Source organism: Pleurodeles waltl, chromosome 6 (assembly GCF_031143425.1).
Source record: "Pleurodeles waltl isolate 20211129_DDA chromosome 6, aPleWal1.hap1.20221129, whole genome shotgun sequence".
NCBI classification, from domain to species: domain Eukaryota; kingdom Metazoa; phylum Chordata; class Amphibia; order Caudata; family Salamandridae; genus Pleurodeles; species Pleurodeles waltl.
The window spans coordinates 976,531,203-976,553,707 of record NC_090445.1 but is presented as its reverse complement, the minus strand read 5'-3'; the positions used below and the strand labels follow the sequence as shown (position 1 = coordinate 976,553,707).

General features: G+C 44.8%; 1 protein-coding gene across 1 annotated transcript in view; it reads left to right on the top strand.

Annotated features, from left to right (window-relative positions):
* Positions 1–22,505, top strand: part of NOC3L (NOC3 like DNA replication regulator) — a 433,719-nt gene that overhangs the window by 333,562 nt on the left and 77,652 nt on the right. Inside the window, exon 19 of the mRNA XM_069239851.1 lies at positions 5,402–5,499. Coding sequence (XP_069095952.1) covers positions 5,402–5,499 — 98 coding nt within the window. The remainder of the gene's footprint in view (positions 1–5,401; positions 5,500–22,505) is intronic.

Genomic DNA, 22,505 nt, shown 5'->3' with positions numbered 1-22,505 from the left:
GCCAGTGGGCACTAACTCATCAAGTGACCATAAGGGCAGAACATCTCCCAGGAATTCACAAATGCTTAGTAGACACCTTGAGCAGAACGACCCAAAGCTGTCATGGGTGACAGCCAAACCAGCGAGTCCTGGATACCATATTTCAAACATGGGGCAAGCCTAACCTAGATCTATTTGCATCACAAGAGAACAAGAAATGCAGTTATAGGTCAGCAGGTATCCTCAAAAGGGATATTGGGGAAATTCCCTTTCGGTGCAGTGGTCCTGTGTAGGAAAGCGCCACTGTTGGCATGGGTACCTTCCCCCCCTCTCCCCACACTTTTTGCCTGATATTGAGGCCAACTTTGACTGAAAATGTGCTGGGATCCTGCTAACCAGGCCCCAGCACCAGTGTTCTTTCCCAAAATCTGTACCTTTGTTTCCACAATTGGCACAACCATGGTACACAGTTGAGTCCCTTGTAAAGGTTACCCATGGTACCAAGGGCCCTGTGGCAAGGGAAGGTCCACAAGGGCTGTAATATGTATTATGCCACCCTGGGGGACCCCTCACCAAGCACACACACACTACCTTTGCAGCTTGTGTGTGCTAGTGGGGAAAAAAGGCAAAGTCGACATGGCACCCCTCTCAGGGTGCCATGCCCACAAACCACTGCTTGTGGCATAGGTAAGTCACCCCTCTAGGTTACCTTACTGCCCTAAGGCAGGGTGCACTATACTACAGGTGAGGGCATAGCTGCATGAGCAAAATGCCTCTACAGTGTCTAAGTCCATTCTTAGACATTGTAAGTGCAGTGTAGCCATATTGAGTATATGATCTGGGAGTTTGTCATTATGAACTCCACAGCTCCATAATGGCTTCACTGAATACTGGGCTGGGAAGTTTGGTATCAAACTTCTCAGCACAATAAACCCACACTGATTCCAGTGTGGGATTAATTACAAAATGCACCCAGTGGGCATTTTAGGGATTAGAAATTCATATTTGCATTTTTAATTTTCCTCTGTGAGGCCATTCTGCTCAAGTCTCCTCCAAAGTCCACCTACATATATGAACTTAGAACATGACATTTAAGAAGATTGTAAACAACACATCGGATAGAGACTTCTTGTTGCAGATTCCTTACTTTTGAATTTTCCCCGGCGTCAGACTGGATCCGGAGACTTTTCATCGAGCAGTACCTCTGCACACCGTTAGGTGGCGTTCGTCGACTCCGCGGGTGGCGTTGGCTTGGTAGTCACTGTGATGGCGTCGCGGTCGTATATAGGCGCCAACCCGGCATGCTGACGTCATTTCTTTTCTTTCCATGCCAGCCCACGCCCAGATTCGGAGAAGAGCTTCCTCAGTCTCTTTTTGACTGCGATGACATTTTTGTCTAATTCTTTTTGACGAGCTTGTGGATGTGTTGAGGGATGTCCCGCAAGACTGTTTTTCAGCCCTGCGAATCCTGTCACTGAATGATGTTGGTGACGGATCCGCACCTTGTTTGTCTTTGGTGCCTGGAGCAATATCACGACCCGAAGTCGTGCTCCGAGTGTCGAGTCATAAACCCGAAAGATTTGAAGGAGCGGTCCCTAAAGTTAATGGCGGGCCGACACTCAACTCCGCGGCGTGCACGGTCTCGTTCGATGGGAAGGTTTTGAAACCAGCCGCGGAGTCACCAGCACTCTTCGCCCTCTAAGTTATCGGGACATTCGGGTCATAAGAAAAAGAAATCGAAGAAGGACAAGAGTTCTTTGACTTCACCCCGTCGCTTGGATGAGGACCACAAATTCAGGACCGCTGCTGTAGGCAATGTAACTAATTAATTAAAGAGTGCCATATACAGTGCTGCAATAGTATACGTGCACTGCCCTTTGTCCTGGTTTCTCAACATCCCATTCCATGGAGTGGACGGAGGACAATTCTGGGTTTGAGTATGTGGTGTGAGGAACTGGTGTCTGTGCATCCTTTTTTCTCAGATGTCATTGTTTTGACTCTGGCCTACTGGTTGCAGAGTTGCTGCTCCAGTTAAGAGTCAATACCTCACTCAGACAGCTGGCCTGTGCTTTGGGTTCACTGCTATTCCTGCAGAGTCTTCTGTTAAACTGGAGGAGTAACAAAAATAGAATTCCCTCTGTGACCTCTCAGCCTCTCAAGGCTACTAAGGATTTACAGCATGGCCATGACAGACAAACTGGAACACAGACAGGACGGTACAGCATTTGCTGTCACAGAATGCTTTTTGTTCCTTACATTGGCTTCAGTGGGTTCTGGTTAAAGCATTAAACAAGCACTGGCGAAGCCAATAGGTCGTGCCTACAGCACCAGAGAATTGGCTTTGTCAGTGTTTAGCTATGTTGTACAGCTGTGCTTATGCTATGCAGCATGGCTGAAGGTAAAAAATAAAAATGAAATGGCCAGCACTGGATGCGTCATTGTAGTCTTTAGGTTTCAGTGATGCTGCACAGCTGTCGCACTTCTGTACAACCTGGATTAAAACACTGACAAAGTTAAAATCAAAGAAGCATAATAATGCAGCCAGTGCTGGCCTTATCATAGTGTTGGATAAAAAACTTTGACAAAGCCAAAGGCTCTTGTAGAGAGATTGGGAACCATTGATTTAAAAGAAAAAAACTGTACTTAAGGGTTCCAGGTTTTGAACCACATTTTCCATAACCGGATATGAATGGGAGTACTGCCAACAGCAAACACTAGTGCTGACCCCTAAAGCAAAAAAAAAAAAGTAAAGAAAAAAACATTGGCTAAACCAATAAGACGTGCCTATGAGAGAGCTATTGGCTTTGACATGTCTTTTAGCCACATTTTACAGCAGCATGAGTGAAAGTTAGCTAAAAATAACACCCTGGCCTGTCTCTTGTAATTTTTTTCTGGATGAATAGGGGAGGCAAACAACAAAGCAGTAGGGGAAAGGGCAACTACAACGTGGGAGGCGGTGGTGTAACGGGGCAAGCAACAATGCTGGAGGGGAGGTGGGACGGGGCAAGTAACAGTGCTGGAGGGGGGTGGGATAGGGGTGCAAGCATCAATGTTGGAGAGGTGATGGAATGGGGCGAGCCACAAAACCGGAGGGGGGTGGTACACGAAGACAGGTCAAGCAACAATGCAGGAGGAGGCCTGAGCGAAGGGGCAAGCAACATGTTGCAAAGTAAGAACCCCAATACCGGGTAAGCCAACTGCAGAGATAATTAAGGCAATGTCACTCTTTGCTAGTAAGCAAAAAGATCAGATGATGGACGGAATGCTGAACAATGCAAACATTCACCTCAGTCAAAACTGAGACCTGGGTTTAATTCATGGGTTTTCTGACTACCACGGCACTCCCTGTTTGGACCCAGCTATTTGCAAATCAGTCTTGACCCTGTTCCCCATGGGAACAGTCCAGCCGGACTGCCAAGCCAGGTCTTCCCTGGACCGGAAACGAGTATCCTGGGACTGGTTTCAGGGTATCACCCGTCATCAGCCAGGCTAGCTTGAATCCAGTGGTGCAGTGAGCATGACACCCACGTCTGGGCATACCCTTCTCACATAGGGCGACATAAGCAAAAAGAACAGATGATTGATGGAATGCTGAGCAGTGCAAACATTCACCCCCAGTCACAAAGATCTGGGTTTAATCCATTGTTTTTTTGCCCATCACGTCAAACCAGTTTGGATCCAGCCATATGCAAATCAGTCTTGACCCTGTCTTCCATTGGAACAATCCAGCCTGAACTGCCAAGCCAGGTCCTCCCTGGACCGAAAACAAGCATTTGCTACGCAGCATTTCCTACTTGTGAGCACTGAGAGTCATTTTTACTCAGTTTGGGGATCTGTGGGCTATTTTACCCAAAATGTAATCTCCTGTTTAAAATTGTTAAAGTGCATTGAAAAGCACCATTTTAAATGCAGTGAAATGGACAGTTTTATCTCACAGAAAATAATGCACCTGCACGATTAAAATGAACAGCCCTGCGTAAGCAAGCAGGCATTTTCCTAATATATCAGTCGGAACAACAGAGCAAGCAACATTGTGAATGAAAGCAGGAGGGGTAGGGCAGCACTGAGTCAAGAAATAATGTGGGAGAGAAAAAGCAAGCAAAAACACTGGGACAGAAGAATAAAGCAAGCAACACCGCAAGAGGGATGAAGCAAGCAACAACACAGAATGGGGCGGCACAGGCAATAATGCTGAGTGGTGTGGGGTGTGGCGCAGCCTGCAAACGTGCATTCTTTTGGAGTGCCACAACTAGAATAAACAAGTAACTCAGAAAGCACGGTGCAAGAAGTGGAAGGACTCTTGGCAAGGGAGCAGTACTTGGGCCGGGCTCCAGGGAAGGGACAAACACATGAGGAGGAAGTGAAGCCGGCATGCACTGACCATGAAGAAGCTAAGAAATGAGTGAACCAATGGTAAGCAATGGGTGGTTCTAAGCCCTCCTGTAAGTAAACAAAATGCCTTGCATGTGACAGCATATTCTGCCTCAAACAAGACCTAAAAAATACCCAGCGATGAATGTGAGCTTACTTCTGTTTTTTGTAGGTGAATGTGGCTACCTTCAACACAAAAAGGCAAATGCTTTTACACTGCTCTGGGAGCTACAGCTAAGTGAAAAAGGGAAGTAATGTCTTCTCCCCTGTGAAAAACTTTTGCATTCAAGCACCATCAATAGTTTAGAAACTATAACTCTGTTTAATGCCATAGGCCAAGTTAGATCGACTAATCTAGACACTGTGAAACTTGGAAGTAGTTGTTGGTATTTCTAAACTTTATAGTCATGATTAAATTCCCATATCCTGTTGCAGGCAAAGACCTTGGGCTGGTGGATAAAAATAAGGTTGGCGTGACATGAATATTTATTGCCAACACATGATCTATGGAGCGTTGCATACAGTTCGGAAGGGGCACACATATATAAGGTTTGTAAGAGGCTTCACTGAAGTTAGAGTGCTTTGAGGATCGAGTGGAAAACTAAATACTTAGTAAACTGGCATATATGTAAAAGCCTTTTTAAACCAACCCCAAGGTGACTAGCCGACATTTGACTGAGAAATGCAGCCTAGGAAAATGGGGTTTGATGTCAGCCCATTCACAGTGGTTTGGTTGGTTGCACCCAGAAAAACAATCACCATCCAAAGCACTGGAATAAACGGGCGGGATATTTAGCAAGAGCTCCCCAAGAGCAAATGGGAGCAGAGTGACGAACTTACCTTGTTTTATAGGCAAAAAGGAAAAATAGGTTCTCTAGCTTGCTGATTTCTTTTTTTCTTTTTTCTAAACCAGAACTTCTCCGACACGTTTAATGCACAATTTATTTGAAACCTTAGAATGAGTTGAAATCATTCATGTGAAAAGCTACATGTTGTAGTATGTCTGAATACTGCATCACTCATTAATTCTTTTTCTGCTGTTTCTGTCCAGAGGCATTACCACCCTGTTGTGAAAAGGTTTGCTGCTCACCTCTGTGCTGGTGCTCCCGCTGAAGGCTCCGAAGCTCTGAAACACGACTTGGGGCGAAGGTTTGTTTTCTCTTCATGTCTGATAGCAACAATTGGATTAGATCTGGTTAGAGAGTTTCTGATTCTTATATATTTTAATGGTTCCATACTATTCAGCGCATGCAACCTACCTGATTGTGTTTTAATGTTATTTGCAGGCCATGGCAGATAGGTCTGTGGTGGGATAGAACAAGATAAGCCTAGAAAGCTATAACAAGAGTTGCTGCTGAGGGCTAAGCTGCATGCCAGCCACACAGTACCAGAAGGATGTGATTGCTAGTTTGTTTTTTTAAATGATGATCTCAGAGCTGTATTCTGAAAATATTTCCTACACCACGTCCTTGCTTTCAAACTTCAATTTTAGTCTGTATACCTAAAATGATAGTTCTGGTCTTACGTGTGGGCAGTCACTTCCCGTTCAAACCAAAGTCACTACAATTACATTTTGTGCTGGTCAGTCGGTGCCAGTGTTGTTCCAAAATTGCCTGGTTAACAGTAAAATATTGCTGATTCGCAGGTCCAGTATGCAGTCCAATACTCCATAAAGATGCTTATCCTTCTCTTTGAGAGCTAAGGTTTTGTGATCTTTGTGTTTTAAGCCAATGGCATGAAAACCTCTTGCCACCACTTGCAGATTTGGCAGTCAAATGAGCTGCTTAATTATGTCTATTATTTTGCGGTGCAGGTACTAAATTGACCTACTCACAAAGTACGTGCATGCAAACACTTACATTTATGCTGGAGACTCACAATTTTCCCTGACAAAAATGTAATATTTTACCTTTTCTCTTAAAATTGCCTTCACTCTTGTGCGAGTTCTAGGGAAAGTAAAGTCCACTTTTTACTCTGAATCTCTCTGCACTGAAATTGACACATCAATCCATAGGACAGTGTCCTCAAAATAAAATATTGATTCCTACCGTGGAATGGATGATTTTAGTATTCTTAACCAGATTCACCTGGATTTCAAAACCTCCTTTCTGCAAACTCAGTGGTTGCTCGATGAGAGAAGGGATATCTCTCCTCACCAGGTTTATTTTGTGATAACCAATTACACTCCAAAGTATATATTATAGTTTCTTTACAGATCCCTTGAACTCTTATTAAGAGGTGAAACCAAACAGCACCATTCCAAGGGGCATGGACACTATTTTATGAATCTTAAATGCTGTAACAGTGTGTCTTGAATAGGAATAATGGCAAATCAGAGTCTGGCTCACTAATGCACTGTGAGACACATTGCTAAAAGAAGGCACAATATTGTTGCTGGGGTTTTAATGCATTTTCCTAAGAATGCACTTTTAAACTGAAAGTAGCAGGCAACCCCGTTTCCAATGCCCCAGTTTCTCAATGCATTGTGTTGAAACTGAAAAGGTCCCTGCATGGGGATGGACTTGTGCCCCTGCTGCATAGATCGCTGGTACTCATTTTGGTCTTGGCAAATACATATAATGCTTGACCTAGGCCTGTCTCATGGTAATGCGGTCTTCTTAGACAGAAAAGGGTGCCCTAAGCACTACCCTCATGGTGGTTGAAGACTACTTCCCTAACCGGGAGTTACGTGATACTAACGTGGCAACATTCACATTTTTTGTTTAGTAGTGATCAGTATTGTGAACAGGTCTTTTTACCTATGCCACTGGAGTGGTACCTACCAGCCCACTCATCTAAAGCTTTGCTGCTGTGTACCCAAGTCACCATTGGCCTTCTTTGTAATCGTGTGTAGCACCGGACAGCCCGTGGTACTTTACTTTTGCGTGCATGCTAGAATGTTTGTGTGCCTGTGCATGGTACATAATGGGGGGGGGAGGGGGTGCTGTGGGTTCCCCCCTTGGCCTACATGTTGAATGGTTGAATGTCTGTAGTGCCGGACAGCCTATGATACTTTCATATGATATTTGTGTGTCTATGCATGGTACACAACAATGAAGGCCATTTTGGAAGCCCAGGGCCTGGAAAGGCTAGTGAAGGTGAGGGCTGCAACTCCCAGATAAAAGATGAGGATTGCTGTCATTCCTGATGGCTGAGGTGGGAACACAGATACTGGAGGAAGGGGAGCAGAGCATCCTTTCTACACATCAGAGGTCTCTTTGATTACAGGATTAGTTACTATTTAATGTGGCCTCCGCTCATTGTCAAGGATATGATGGGTCTTGTAAGGCTAATACTGTAAGACTAGGGAATCATGAAATAGGAGAAGGTTTAGGCCTTTGAACCTTTTTGAGTAAGCTTTCAGAGGAGGCTCACAGGTGTGATCCTAGCTTACTCCTTTCGCCTCTGTGGGTCAGTAAGGATAATAGCCACTCCTGTTGTGGTAGACTGTTCCTTTGACAAAGCACAGGACAGAGTAGAGAGCACTTCCAAAGAGCTGACACAACCTGAATTACAAACGACCAAACTCTGAATATTCTTTTTGTCTGGAGTTTGACTTTAAAGGTGGGAGCATGAATCCCACACATTGTTTAACATCACTGTTCCTCAGAGGAGATCACCAGGACATCTAGCTGCTGGAACCAGCACCAACGATCAAGGTATGTTAGACTCCTTGCTAGGTGAGGGGACCATCACCCAGGCACTAAAAACCCACTCTGTTGGGCCCAGTAAATCTAGCTTGCCCCATGGCCCCTCTGAAAAGGGGTTCTGGCTCATTGATGGGGCTCTGACACAGTGATTCATGATTTTACATGCATTATCCCCGCTGTGAGTGTTCATCAGATGCTGCCTCAGTTTGGTAGTACCGTCATTTAGTCATTCCTTTAGAACAAACAAATCATTTGTGGCTTTATAGAGGCATTGCTATATTGAAGCTCTGTAGTGCAACGGCTCAACAGGGTTTAGGATGCAAAAAAATAGATTTAGTTCACATTGCAGAGACGTGTAGTGTTAGGATACACATCCATGATTTGGCGCTTGGAATAAATCATAACTTGAAATAGCTGTTAACAAAAGGCTCTTGACATATCAAAATTGTAATGTGGTTGAGAATGTTTATTAGCCTTTGTTGTGCACGAACAGAGCTACCTGCACTTCAACAACATCTAATCCTTCAGTTTTTGGGCTTTGGGTTCGGGTAAGAAATGTTGAGTGCCATAGCTCCTCATTGGGGTAGATATATTATACAGGAAGCAGCAGAAGCATTGTTGAGATGGTCCATTGTGTAATGGCTGTACGTCTGGGAGTGCAAATGGATCATAATTAATTATTTTCTTAGGCAGTTATTTGGGTATTTAAGAGTTACTTTCTCCACTGTATAGATGTGACTAGGCTGTGTCAGTGATTTTAACCCCTTTGACTAGGTTGCCTGCACTGTCTTGTATACTACACTTTGTCAGTGTTTGCCCATACTTTGTACAGAGTGTGTGTATGTGTATGTGTATAAATAAATAGATATATTCATAGCAGGTGTGGCTGTAGATAGACATCCTTAGCATACTCCTGCCATCTAGTGTTGGGCTCAGACATTTGCGAATTGTTTTTCTTAGAAGAAGTTTCTTGAGACACAAGAGGTGGTGTGACCCCACCTCTTAGTGTACATTATGCATGAGCACCAGGATAATCTATCCTCGGGGTCGAGCAGGCACAGAGTGGGTTCAAAGCTCACCATGTTTTCCAAGTGCCCTTTGTGTTCTTGTAATACTCACATAGGCTTCCTTAAAGTTGTGTTATCAGTCAGGTTCTCAGTGGAAACCCCTCAAGCGTCAAGGACTAGTCGTCATTGAAAACCTTCCGGGGCCCAGCACACTTTCTGACTCTCCCATCACTTGATGTTGTGCCACGGGGATGGAGCACACATTGTTCCAATAATGTCCTTGATGCCATGTTAAACAGCACAGATGTGCAGTCTTTTCTCTCCCCTGATGTCACCTGCTACTTGTGCCTCACCTTCCAATCGAAGAAGATGCTCTGGTGCTGGAGTTAATACAGCTAGGCACACAGCATCATGCAGCACCAGGACCTGTCCGTCACCCCAGACATTTTCAGGGAAAGGATCCTTTTGGCGTTTAGCTACAGGAGGAAAGCAGCCTTTCTGGACCACATGCAACAGTCACCCAGCCCAGTACCACTTTCACTCAGCAAATCCGAAGAACAGCAGCCGCACTGTGTTGATCCGGTGCCAAAGACTAGGCCACTGGACAAAACCATGCGAGAGTCGTGAGTAAATCAGCAACTCAGGAAAAGCATAAGACACTTGTACCTCATGCAGAGGCAGTGCACCAATCCTGCAGTAGTAGGACATCCGGTCCGAGCATGGTGGTTGAGGAAAATCTACCAATGGGTTCCTGTGCCTTCTGGTTTTGACTGAAGCTTTCAGATGCCACAAAGCATTTACATCTAAGCCATTGTTTGAATCAAAGCTGTCCTTGATGCTGAACCGGCTGCAGCACTGTAGCTGGAGTCTATTCCAAAACATTATTGAGGTCCTAGGGAGAAGGATGAACACAAACTTCCAACAACATCCTCTGAGGAGGACCTCCAGACCTCAATCTTCCAGCAACAAGAACTGTACGCTTGGCAAACAGCGCTTCTTTAGTCACATACTCACCAACAAGATCTCCACCAAGGTCTCACCTCTGGTGGAGCCAATCCCTCGCAAGTGGAAGCTAACTCTTGGGGAACAGCCTACTCCATGTCTTTATTCCCAAAACCACTACCTAACAGGCACAGAGATGGAGCCATCATCCCCGTCCCTCTTCCACCAACTCCCTCCCCATCACCCTCACCACCTCCACCAACAACACCTCCTCCACTGCATCTGCCAGACTCTCCCTTTCCTCAGGGCATTCCCTACAGACCTTTTGACCTTTAGAACCAACCAATAGGGGAGGGGCCCACTGCTTGCCCATCGGACGATTACAACTTAGATCCCCCTGGAGACCCTAATGTATTTCACTATTCTGTCAGACCCTCCCCCCGATGATACAGGTGTATGACGTGCATAGCTCTGCGTGCTGGGCTGTGACTGAGTGAGAAGCCACATACCGCAAAGTGGACATGCATATAACACAGGAGGAAGACAATTTCCTCATGGAGACACTCTGCAGATCAGAGCGCTCAGTACACTTCCTCCCAGTACTGATGTTTGTCCCTGAGAATTTCAGAGAGCCCATTGAGGCCACTTTAGTCACCCCCAGGGTAGAAAGGAAATTCAAACCATCTCTCAGTGATCCTGTGTATATTAATAGGACAGATACCACCTGACTCCCTAGTGGGTCACACTGCTGGCAAGTCTGTCTCCACTCAAGACACTGGTGAAACCCCTCCTCCAGATAAGGAAAGTAAAAAGGTAGACGCTACAGGCTAGAGTATGGCAGTGGGTGCATAGGCAATTTGATCAGTTTGCTACGATAAGGCACAATGGGCTGAGATGGAGGACCTCCTTAAACACCCAGCACAGTTCCAGAAGAGAGGAGAAGGGATTGTGTCAGATGGCAAGTTCATCCACGCCAGCATATGTTGTGCATTGGATGCCACCAACACAGCCTCCAGGGAAGTCAACACCAGCATATACTTCACTCTGTATCTAAAGAGTCAGCCACAACCATAGGGGTTTTCAATGCTGCATCTTTAAGGGGTTGCTTTTGAAGGGACCAAGACTGCCTCAACCGAGCAGTTCATTTGGACCAGAGTCAGCAGCAGGCTTACCACCATCAGGCCAGAAGGGGATGTAGTAAGGATTCTTGCAGAGGAAACTATACGGGTAGAGGCAAAGAAGAATCCAACAAGCAAGCCTTGACATGTCCATCTTGGCCCCCAGTCACCTGTCTGGGGGGAGATTACGCTATTTCCACCACCGTTGAAAGGAAATCATGTCACACAGGTGGGTACCAACCATCATACAGCACATCTACTGCCTTAAACTGGATTTTCTCTCTTCTCCAAGAAGAGTTGTATGCACGTCTGCAAAAGAGGAGTGCAGGGGCCTTACCCCCCAACATCAGGGAGCTTGGTATACTTGTTGTACGTCCCTATTCCCTATAATGATGGCTTGCTGAGGCCTATCCTTGACCTCAGGCACCTAACCATTGCATCATATCAGAACATTTCTGAATGACAACCCTGCAGGTGGTTATCCCCTTCTTTGGAAAGGTGATTTCATGACGATCTCAAGGACTCTGCCATATTCCCATCCACCCTGCCCTCTGAAAAGTACCCTCAGTTTCTGGTAAGTGGACATCACTACTAATTCGAAGTACACCCCTTTCAGGTCACCACTGCCCCCAAGAATGTTCACAAAGTGTTTGGCAGTGGTGGCTGCGTACTGCTGGAGGGAGGGAATCCATATCTTTCTCTTCTTTGACAATTGTATGATTAGGAGCAGCAGCAGGTTGCAAGGTCTTGCGGGCACACAGGTGGTGGTGTCCTTCCTTAATGCATTGGGCTTCACTATGAATGCCACAAAGTTTCACTTTCAGCCCCTTCAGATGAAGCCCTTTCTCAGATTCATCCTAAGTACGATCACAGGCAAAGCATAACCCAAGAATCAAAGGGTTTTAGCTTTTCAGCACCTGCTGCCTCTTTTGCAGCCCAACCATCAGATTGCAGTTCGCACAGTCATGAGCCATTTTGGAATGACAGCATCTTGCATTGCAACCATTCCCCATGCAACGTTACACGTGCACTCACTACAAGAATGTGTGACAGACCAGTGGTCAAAAGCACAGAGTCAGTGGGAAGATGTAGTGTTGATTCTGGCTAAGGCGCACCGCTCTCTGAAGTAGTGGTCAACCACCAACGTATTGCAAGGCAGGCTATTTGCAGACCCAGTTCTACATCAGCTTCTTTCACAGGTTGAGGAGTGCACTACAATCAATACATGGTCCAAGGTTAGTGGCTGTCTCAGTAGCAGTACGGTCAGACCAGTTACTTGGAACTACTAGCCACTCAGCTTGCCCTCAAAGTCTTTCTACAGCTCATTCATGGCTAGGTAGTCCTGAGCAGAACAGCAAGCGTGACAGTCATGTTTTATAACAAGAAACAGGCCATCCCACCCATCTCTCAGCTCTTACCTATCATTGAACATCTGCAACTGGTTGTTCTGCTATAATATTCACCCTCTAGTTGAATATCCACTTTGAACAGTCAACGACTTTGCGGACCCGCTCAGCAGGACGCATCAAGAAGTCCATAAATGGGAACTCCCTCTTCCAGGTCCTTCACAGATACTTTCAACTGTGGGCCACTCTGCTAATAGAGGTGTTCGCCACCAGAAAGAGTGCAAAATGTCAAAGCTTTAATGCCACATACCCACAGTCCATGGGCAATGCAGAATGGATGGACTGGTCAGGGATATTTTCCTATGCTTTTCCACATCTCTAATATATGTATAGGTGCTGCACTATGAGCCAAACAGCCCTGGGTTTCCCGTTTCCTGGAGCTGCCAGCCAGCCCCCACAAGTGGTTTCCCCTCCTCACGACCTGCTGCTGCTCTTGATCAGCCAATTGTCAAGGTTTCCCCAAGCGGTCCTTGTCACACAGACAAAGCCATATCAGCCTTCCGGAACCATAGCAGCTCAGTCTTAAGATTTGGCACCTGAGGTCCTACAATTTGGGTAACTCCTTATCCCCCAAGAATGCTCCTCCCTCTTGAAGGAGGCCTAGCAGCCCAGAAGACGTACCTGCTATGCAGCCGAATGGAAAAAGGTTTGGCCAGTCCAACAAATCCAATCCTTTAAGCCCTGCAGTCCAGAAATTGTCGCCTACCTTTTGCACCTGCAGAATGCATGCCTGGCTTACACATCTATTTGTCTTCACTTAACATGCAGAACAAACAACACAAATCTTTTTTAAGGATGCAAGAAGTTAGTGTTTATGGAGGAGCTCAAAAGGGGTATACTCCCCAAGTACCTCCTACCCGAGTCTGGATCTGTAACATAGGCCTTACCAGACTTATGAGGCCACCATTTGAGTCCAGGCACTCATGCCCTCAGCAATTCTTTTCTTGGAAGGAGACCTTTCTTTTTGATATTACCTAACATCAGTGAGCTATAAGGACATACCATTCAGAGTGTTTTTTACAGGTCCATAAGGATAGGCTTGTCCTCAGAACAAACCCCAATGTTCATCCCTAAGGCAACATCGCCCTTCTATTTCAACCAAATTACAGAAATTCTAGCCTTCTTCCCATAGCCTTATTCTGTGGTAGAAAGAGCAGTTAATACATTAGATTGTCATGAGGTCCCTCGTAGAACATAGATAGGACCAGATCATTCCACAAATTAAGCCACCTCTTTTATCTCCTTTGCTAAACCTCACAAGTGGCAGCCTATCTCCAAGGCTGCCAGGTGGATTGATAAATGCATTCATAACTGCTACCTCAAGATGAAGAGAGTTCTCCATGCCCGAATTAGGGTGCACTTTATTCTCAAGAAGTGAGGCTACTCTAGCCTTCCTAGGCAACATGCCCTTAGCCAATATTTGCAAAGCAGCAACATGGTCAATCCTGCATACTATTACAATATTATTTTGTTATTGTGTGGACATCTTGACCTGTCAATAAGCTGTAGTTGGCCATGCCATTTTAAGGACATTATTACACACATCTGCATCATTCACATACTAGCAACTGCTACTTGGAGGTTACTGCTATACAATCTATGCTAAGCATGTGTGTCTACAACTACACATGCTACGAACAGATAAAGATACCTGTAAGCTATGAACAGATGCATGTATTGCTGTAGATTCACATGCACCCGACCCTCCTCCCCAGATGCCTGTGCCTTTTGCATATCCTCTTATAACCACTATACGTATTCTACACTGTGGTGCCACACCATACTTGGCAATCACACTCTGTACTTCCTCTCACTCTATGTGCCAAAAACAATCTAACATGTGCCCATGAGCATTGTACACTAAAAGTAGTCACACCATATCCCACAACTTGAGAGACTTATTCAAAGAAAAATAATTTGTAAACGTCCAAGCCCATTACTAGATGACAGGAGTGCTACAGCCAGGTTGCCAGGCAAACTACTGTTGCAGTGTACTGTAAATGATATGTGGGGAAATTTGTTGCATAAGATGATAAGTACAATAGCTAGGCATAGAGGTATCGAACAGCTGCTTACAGGTAATTTCCATAGTCTATTTCACTGATTATTAAACTTTACATTTGTGGCTGAGAGCATCCTAGTATGAAATTTGCTTGCCACAGGCTGTCTGGTTTCTCTACATTGGTCTCATCCCCTTTCTTAGGTCTAAGTGTATCTTCTTCGCATAACTGGGTGAATGCATCTTTTTGGATCTTGGCACAACTGTGGAACATTGTTTTCCTAAATAGAATCTTGTCATTCATGTTTTGCTGTGAAGGTTCCCTGTGTATTCCCCTTTCCAAGTATTTTATTGATGTTTCTAACTTTCCTCAACGTATGCTCCATGGTGCAATTCTGTTCGTACTGTCCAACTCGTGAAATTGCAATTACTCTTACTCAGCCCCTAACTTCTCCCAGCATTTTGTGATATATATATATATATATATATCTTCATGTTCGATGGCATGTGTAGCTGCAGATACACATGCTGTGCACTGTTCCTGCCATCTAGTGTTGGTCTCTGAGTGTTACAAGTTGTCTTTCCCCTAGATAAGAGATAGCCATCTCTTCCTCCTCAATGTCGAGGTGTTGTCGCTTTCGATGCCATCTGTAAGCGCCTCGCTCGCCGATCTCTCAGGGTCTTCTTCGACCGAAAAGCCTTACAGGCCTCACAGGTATCCTCTCTGTGCTCTGGTGACAAACACAGATTACAGGCCCGATGCTGGTCTGTAATTTGAAGGAAGGGGGTCCGGTCCATGAGGCTTCGATGAAGGGTGTGGTCGGGCCGACCAGGCCTCGGCTGGGTTTGGGAGCCCCGAAGGGCCACCGAAGCGGTTGTCTTGTCGGTGCCGATATATCTGTAGGAAAACCGGTCCTGAACGCAACAATATTGACGGATTTTCGATGATTTTTTAACTTTCCCAATTCGAATCATGGAGCGGAGAGGAACAGGTCTGAACCCGATTGCGCTTTGGGGAGGATTACTGCTTTGTAGTCTATGCACAGCATGTGTATCTGCAGCTACACATGCCATCGAACGGAAAATGTCACTTACCCAGTGTACATCTGTTCATGGCATGTTGCGCTGCAGATTCACATGCGCCCTCCCACCTCCCCGGGAGCCTGTAGCCGTTTAAGTTGCATTAAAATTGTAAATAAATATTCCTTTACCACAAACTATGTACATACATATCTATTCCATTGCATGGACATCTTTAGTATCCTCATTCTACCACTCCTACCTCACCCTATGCGGGGAAAACAATCTAAGATGGAGTCGATGCCCATGCGCAATGGAGCCGAAAGGGAGGAGTCACTCGGTCCCGTGACTCAAAAAGACTTCTTCGAAGAAAAACAACTTGTAACACTCCGAGCCCAATACTAGATGGCAGGAACAGTGCAAAGCATGTGAATCTGCAGCGCAACATGCCACGAACAGATGTACACTGGGTAAGTGACATTTTCCATATATATATATATATATATATATATATAGTTTATTTCTCTCAATATATATATGTAAATGTGTGTGTGTGTGTATATTTACAAAAAAAAACAAAGGTTAGTGGAACGTTATAGTTCGATTCAGATTTCACATGCACAACTGTATCACCTGGTGGTGAACCTCAAAGGCTCAGGCCTCTTGTCACAGTGCCCCAGGGCACCCCAGCTAGTGGAGTTGCCCACCCCTGGACAAAAGCCCAATTTTTGGCGACAAGTCCGGCAGGAAAATTAATGAAAGCAGCGAGGAGTGATCACCTCAGCTGGGACCAATAGGGTTAGGTATGTGTCCCCTTCCCCAAAGGGAGTGGACACTGCCAGGGTGTAGCCACCCTCATGGACAGTAGCTATTGGCTACTGACACCTGTAACGCCCCTAAATCCAGGATTTAAGAGCAAAAAGAAAGAAGAATGGCTGCTTAGATGAAACCCCAGCGGAGAAGACTGAAGACGAAAACTGACTTGGCCTGTCTCCAGCTTCAAAAGCCCTGCAAAAAAAACGTATCCTGCGAGTCCACCGGACTCCCTGCATCACAGAGGACCAAGAACTCCTGTGGACAGTGTCCCTGTCCAAGAAGAAACTACACGTAAGGACTCCAGAGCCTCTGTGGATCAGCACGCCCTGACCACTCTGCACCCGACACCCACAGCCCGTGGGCCACAGGTCCCCAGGCGATTCCAACCAAATGCCCACCCTGGGTTTATCTCTCCTGTCTTCTTTGACAATGCCTGCAGCCTGAATCCATAGGACCACCCTGACCGCAAAAGCACGGGACGAAGATACCCGTCGCTACAAGGTACATTGCACCTGCAGCCCCCTGGCCTTGGGAAACCCGACCTCTGGTACAGCAACATTCAGCAGGCGGCCCTCCTCCTTGTCCAGCCTATGGTTTTCTGGCACCAACCCCATGGACCCAGCCTGCAGCATCTAAGTGACCCCCATGGTCCCCTCATAGGAAAGCATTGGGAGTGCGACGCTGTGTTTGCACCCTGCACCTGGCTGCCCCTGAGGGTGTGTGTTAGGTGCTAACCTGTGGCCCCCCGATGATCCTCTAACCCCGACCCCCTGGGTCTACCCTCCAAAGACGCGGCTACTTACCTGCAAGCAGGCCTGATTCCAAATGCCTCAGTCTCCATAGGAGCCCATGTTAAATTTGCCTCATCTTTGACCTCGGCACCCGGCTGGCCCGTGTTGCTGGAGGTGGGTGTTTGGGGTTAACTTGAACCCCAACCTCTGGACTTCCTAACCAAATGAGACTGGAACTGTATGTCTTGTACTTAACTGCAAATTGTTTTAACTTTTCTTCCCCAGGAACGGTTTCTGTAAATTGCCCTGTGACAACTTTTAAAACCGATTATTGCCATTTATTAAAAAACTGTATAACTTGCCAATTCTAACCAAAGTGGTTCTGATACATATGTGGAATACTTATTTATTCATGTACTTAGCTGCAAATGTAATCTTGTTGTAGAAATAAATTAACAAAATATATTTTTGCTATATAAAAAACATTGGTCTGGAGTTAGTCATTGAGTGTGTGCTTCCCTTATTGTCTGTGTGTGTACAATAAATGCTCTGCACTACCCCCTGATAAGCCTAACTGCTCGACCACACTACCACATTAGCATTATTATTATCTACTAAAGCCTCTGTTAAGCTTCTGGGGAACCCCTGGACTCTGTGCACACTATATCTCATTTTGATATAGTATATTCAGAGCCAGTTTCCTACATATACATTATCTCTTTGGTTACTCTTGCACAGAGAGGATATAAGGTAGAAAAGGATAAACTTCAGTATGTTCATGAAGAGACCCATTACTTGGGACAATTACTGTCAGCTTCTGGTCAACTAGTAACTCCTGAAAGAGCAGCACCTATACGTCAAGTGACTGAGCCAGGAATCGATCAGGGAATGCAGAAGTTTCTTGGTCTCTGTAACTTAGAGGCAATGGGTTTTTGATTCCGGCACTTTGGCTAGCTTCTATTAAACAGGTGAAAGGCAGGAATGATGAGGTAACTTGGACACCAGAAATGAGGGAGGCTTTCCAGAATTTAAAGACTGAGATTACAAATGTCCCAGGGTTGGGACTCATCATTACACCATGGAGTTTGATCTTTTTGTCATTGTAATGGTCAAGTGATGACAGCTGTCCTTAGGCAAAAGTATCCCTTAAGCCACAAACCCATTGCATACTTTAGTGGACAGTTAGATTCAGTGATGAGAGGACATTATCCTGGCGCGCAAGCTCTTGCCACTGCAGCTTTTGCAGTGCAGAAGAGCACCACGTGGATTTGTTATGGGGGCACCTTTGATACCCTATGCAGAACATGAGCTGTTTGCCATCATTCAGACTACAGGGAGAGTGCCGGGATACTATCACTACCATCTTTGAAAATTGTGAAGTGTCATACAATGAACCCATCAACCTTCTTTGCTCATCCTATAGGAGACTCTGAGGATGATGCACATGACTGTTCAACGTATATCCATAATGAATGTAGTCCTGCCACAGAAGAACCTGTTCCAAGTAGTGTTGTGTATTTGGTTGATGGTTCCGCTACTGTTGACCAGGATATAGGAGTGAGGCACACAGATACAGCAGTAGTCAGAGCACAGCAGCATGATTGTTCAGATACACTTTACATAGTAGAGCAGTTAACACTACCAGCATATTTTTCTGCACAAGCAGTAGAGTTGATAGCGGCTCTTAAGCAAGGAACAAGAAAAGTCATCATGATATATTCATATTTGACTTATGTAACTACCGTTGTACTTTCTAGCATTATGGAATGGAGCAAGAGAAGTTTCCTCAAGTCAGATGAAAGTCCTGTTTAGTTTACTATTTAGTATTCTTGTTAAGTTCATGGGGAGTATGTAGGGCTAGCTTTCCAGAACATGAAAAGTAATCCCACAACGAAGTTTAGCTTAAAAAGAAGAAACATATCCTCTGATGGATTAATCCCATAAGACTATAAAAGTAGATTTACCGCAACACCTACGTTGTGTTTAATAGTAACAAGTTTAACTGTTGTTCAATTTACTTTTGTTCAGTCACTTTCCTCGACCTGTCACTATCTGTGCAGATCTAGCAGACTCAACAAAGTAAAGTAATGAAATCAAACTGAAAGTTGAGCATCAAACTGTCAATCTATTACAAATGGTGAGTAGAGGGATGCTCCCGGTATCTGGAGAACAGCAGAAACTGCAAGGTTTTGAAATGGGTATAAGTGTGGGCAAGCTTTGTCCTGACACAATTTTACTCTCTGGACAAGCTGTGTTACATTTAAGAGCAACATAGTTCATATGCAGAGACTTTGGGATTGAAGAGCTTGTAGCACTTGCCGCTGAACAAACCTAAGGGCAAGATGTATGCTACCTCATTCATAGTTATTAGCAGCTGAGAGACAGAAAGGCACCCTCCTTAAAATATAACAAGCAGCTGCCCTAAGTCAAACAAATTTTGATATTCAGCTCTTTTATGTTCACTTGGAGATGGTCAAAGCATCTTTGGGTTCAAGGTTTTCTCGGGTAATAAATATTTTTTACAGTCTTCATCGGAGGGAAGGTGGCTGGTGGTAATAAAGAGAAGGAGTTGGGAGGGAAATTAGCTGTACACTCCTAACTTGAGGTTTGTGAACAAGAAGGAAAAAAAGACTGGCCCATGATTTACTGGTACAATGCGGTTTAGGACAAAAAAAGACCATTTCCGAACTATGTGGTTCCTCCCTATCATTAAAATGCCCTCCGGTGCTTGATGCCTTCCCATACTGAGGGTGGTCTCATGGATAGAGACTATGTAGATATAAATGCCTCTAGATTCGGAAGGAAGGGGTCTCCGGCTCAGAGATAGCAGGTCCTCAAAGTAATATCCTAGGGAAAAGGGCCACAGTATCCACAGGTCCAGCTTAAGAAAGACGGCTTCTTCCAAGTGGGGAGTAAAAATGTCAGACAGCAGCCCTGGGGCACATCTGCTTCAGCATGTGGCTGCATGCCTGTGATCTCCAATTAGCAGAGCCAGGGATTACGCTCTTTTCCTGTTATGCATTGGGATCTTTTAGAGACTTTAATAGAGGCACTTGTGTTACCACAGGCATTGCCAGTTGTGAAGTGTGCAGCACATACAAATGGACAGGATTTTGTGTCACAAGGAAATGCATCAGCTGCTCGGGCAACTAAAGATGCAAATAGGTGCAGACCCTCTCCTGTACCACCTGTTTTGGTGGCCCGGACTGCCTCGATGTCTGATTCGAAATCTGCCACTACCACTGACAATGTGACGTCTCATTATGCTGAAACAGCTAGTTTACATCTTCAAGAATTGCTGGAAGCTGCTCCACCACTTGAGAAACAGTTAAGGGAGACTGGAGAGTGCTCCCAGTCAGAGGATGACTTAGTTCATTGGCAAATATCTACAGGCAAACCAGTGATCCTTCAGGCTTTACTTATGATAGCCCTTGATCAATTGCATGTACCAGCCCATATCTCAGGAGATCATTTGTCTATGCAAATACAACAAGATTGGTTTGTTCACAACTTACATGATATGCTTACCATGTACCTTCGTAATTGTACTGTTTGTCAACAATTCTCTCCAAATTCCACACTGAAGGCAATACATTTCACCATATTTTGACCACAAGGTCCTTTTAAAGCTCTCCATTTTCATTTTGTGGACATGCTAGAAAGCTGCAACAGTTATCGGTATCTCATAGTTGCAGTTCGTCCATTTTCTCAATGGACTGAAGCAGGACCATTCATCCATTGTAGTACTAAGGCAGCTGCTACTTTTCTGATTCGTGAGGTGATTCCATGTTGGGGAATTCCAGAAGGGATAAAATCTGATAATGCCACAAAGTTAACACAATCTTCACACATCTCACAACAATGCTCGGGTAAAAACATAAACTGTCTTCTGTTTATCAACCCCAGAGCAATGGCATCGTTGAGCGCTTTAATGACCTACTGAAGAATAAGATCAGCAAGCTATGTGCCACGTTGCATAAGTGGTTGTATTGCTTACCATTGGCACTCTTCTCACTTAAAAACACACCTAGCTTTGATCATCACCTGATACCCCATCAGATAGTGAAAGGGAGACTTATGAATACGCAAATACCTGCCACCAGACGTTAAGGTACAGAGAGGAAGTACAGCTGAAATCTTGAATGAAGAAATCCGTGTCTATTGCTCTGAATTAACCAATGCATTAAAGTTAATTTCCAAACAGGTAACCAAAGCAAAGGAGAAGTGCACCACTGCTGAGGTCGGCCTCCCAGTTGTGCACATAGACGATACAGTTTAGCTGTGACTTTTGTCCAGAAATAAAGAGAAGCAAGGTTCGATGGACCTTTCACCGTGATGATGACTACTTCCTCTGCCCTCAAGGTAGATGGAAGGAAGCCTTGAATTAATTCAGATATTCAGCTGCACCCTGCAACATGCATTGTGACTGTAAAAATACCCCCCCCCACCCCCCCCCCCCCCCCACCCCCATCTCTGCTTTGGACAGTTTTCTTCTTTTGGGCAATCTTTTGAACCAGAAAAACAAAAGTTATCTATTTTTGTTTTCTTTTTTGTCTCTTATTACTCTTGCTTCTACTGTTGCTCTTTTATGGTAGTGTCTAGCTCTACTAGTTAAATCATACACTTGTAAAGAGAGCTCTCTACATATGATAATGTGTCCCATAGTATTCATACCAGATTATTAGATAACATGGTGTCAGCACATTTCTGATATAGGTTCAGAAAATACTAATGACTCATGTTTCATTTTCTCTGTAATTCCTCATGCCACATGATCAGATAGGCTACATTCAACTAAGGAAGTACCCCCAATCACAGCTCTATTTCTTTTGCATCTCTACCTGTAAGGATTAAGGCCCGAATGCAGCAAACATGTTAGGCTAGCACAGTTTCTAGTTAATGCCACAAACTATAACTCTTCAGCAGGAGTTTTATACATCCTTACAGATAGACAGGACTCTAAGGATGAAAAAACACAAATGAAGAAAGCAGATCATTGGAACACTGCAGAATAGATACAAATGGTCTAAGAGAAACCCACCCGCCCACTGAATGTAGTAGTTATTTAATAAATGCTTTACCCCTAGATTGTGTTTGTAGGCCAGGATGTTGAATTACTGCATCAGTTTATGCCCATGATCAATGGCATCCTGATATTTAATTGTCCTATAGGGTCATGTCTTTGTGGAACAAAAGGGATATTAGTCAGGATGCAGTAAGAAAGTCTATGCATATTTGGGATAATCATGTTGCATGTTACAGTTGGATAGATAGTACAGTAAATCCTCAGACAGTGATGAGATTAACATCTGTTTATGTTTCAGAGGAAACTGTACTGTTAATGTAGTCAGTAATATCAACTGCAGTGCCACAATAGATAACACTACATGCAGGGGGGCACATCCAGCCTCGTGGACTATTATTGGCAGTGTGGAGCACTACTATACCCCCAGCTATCACCACCTG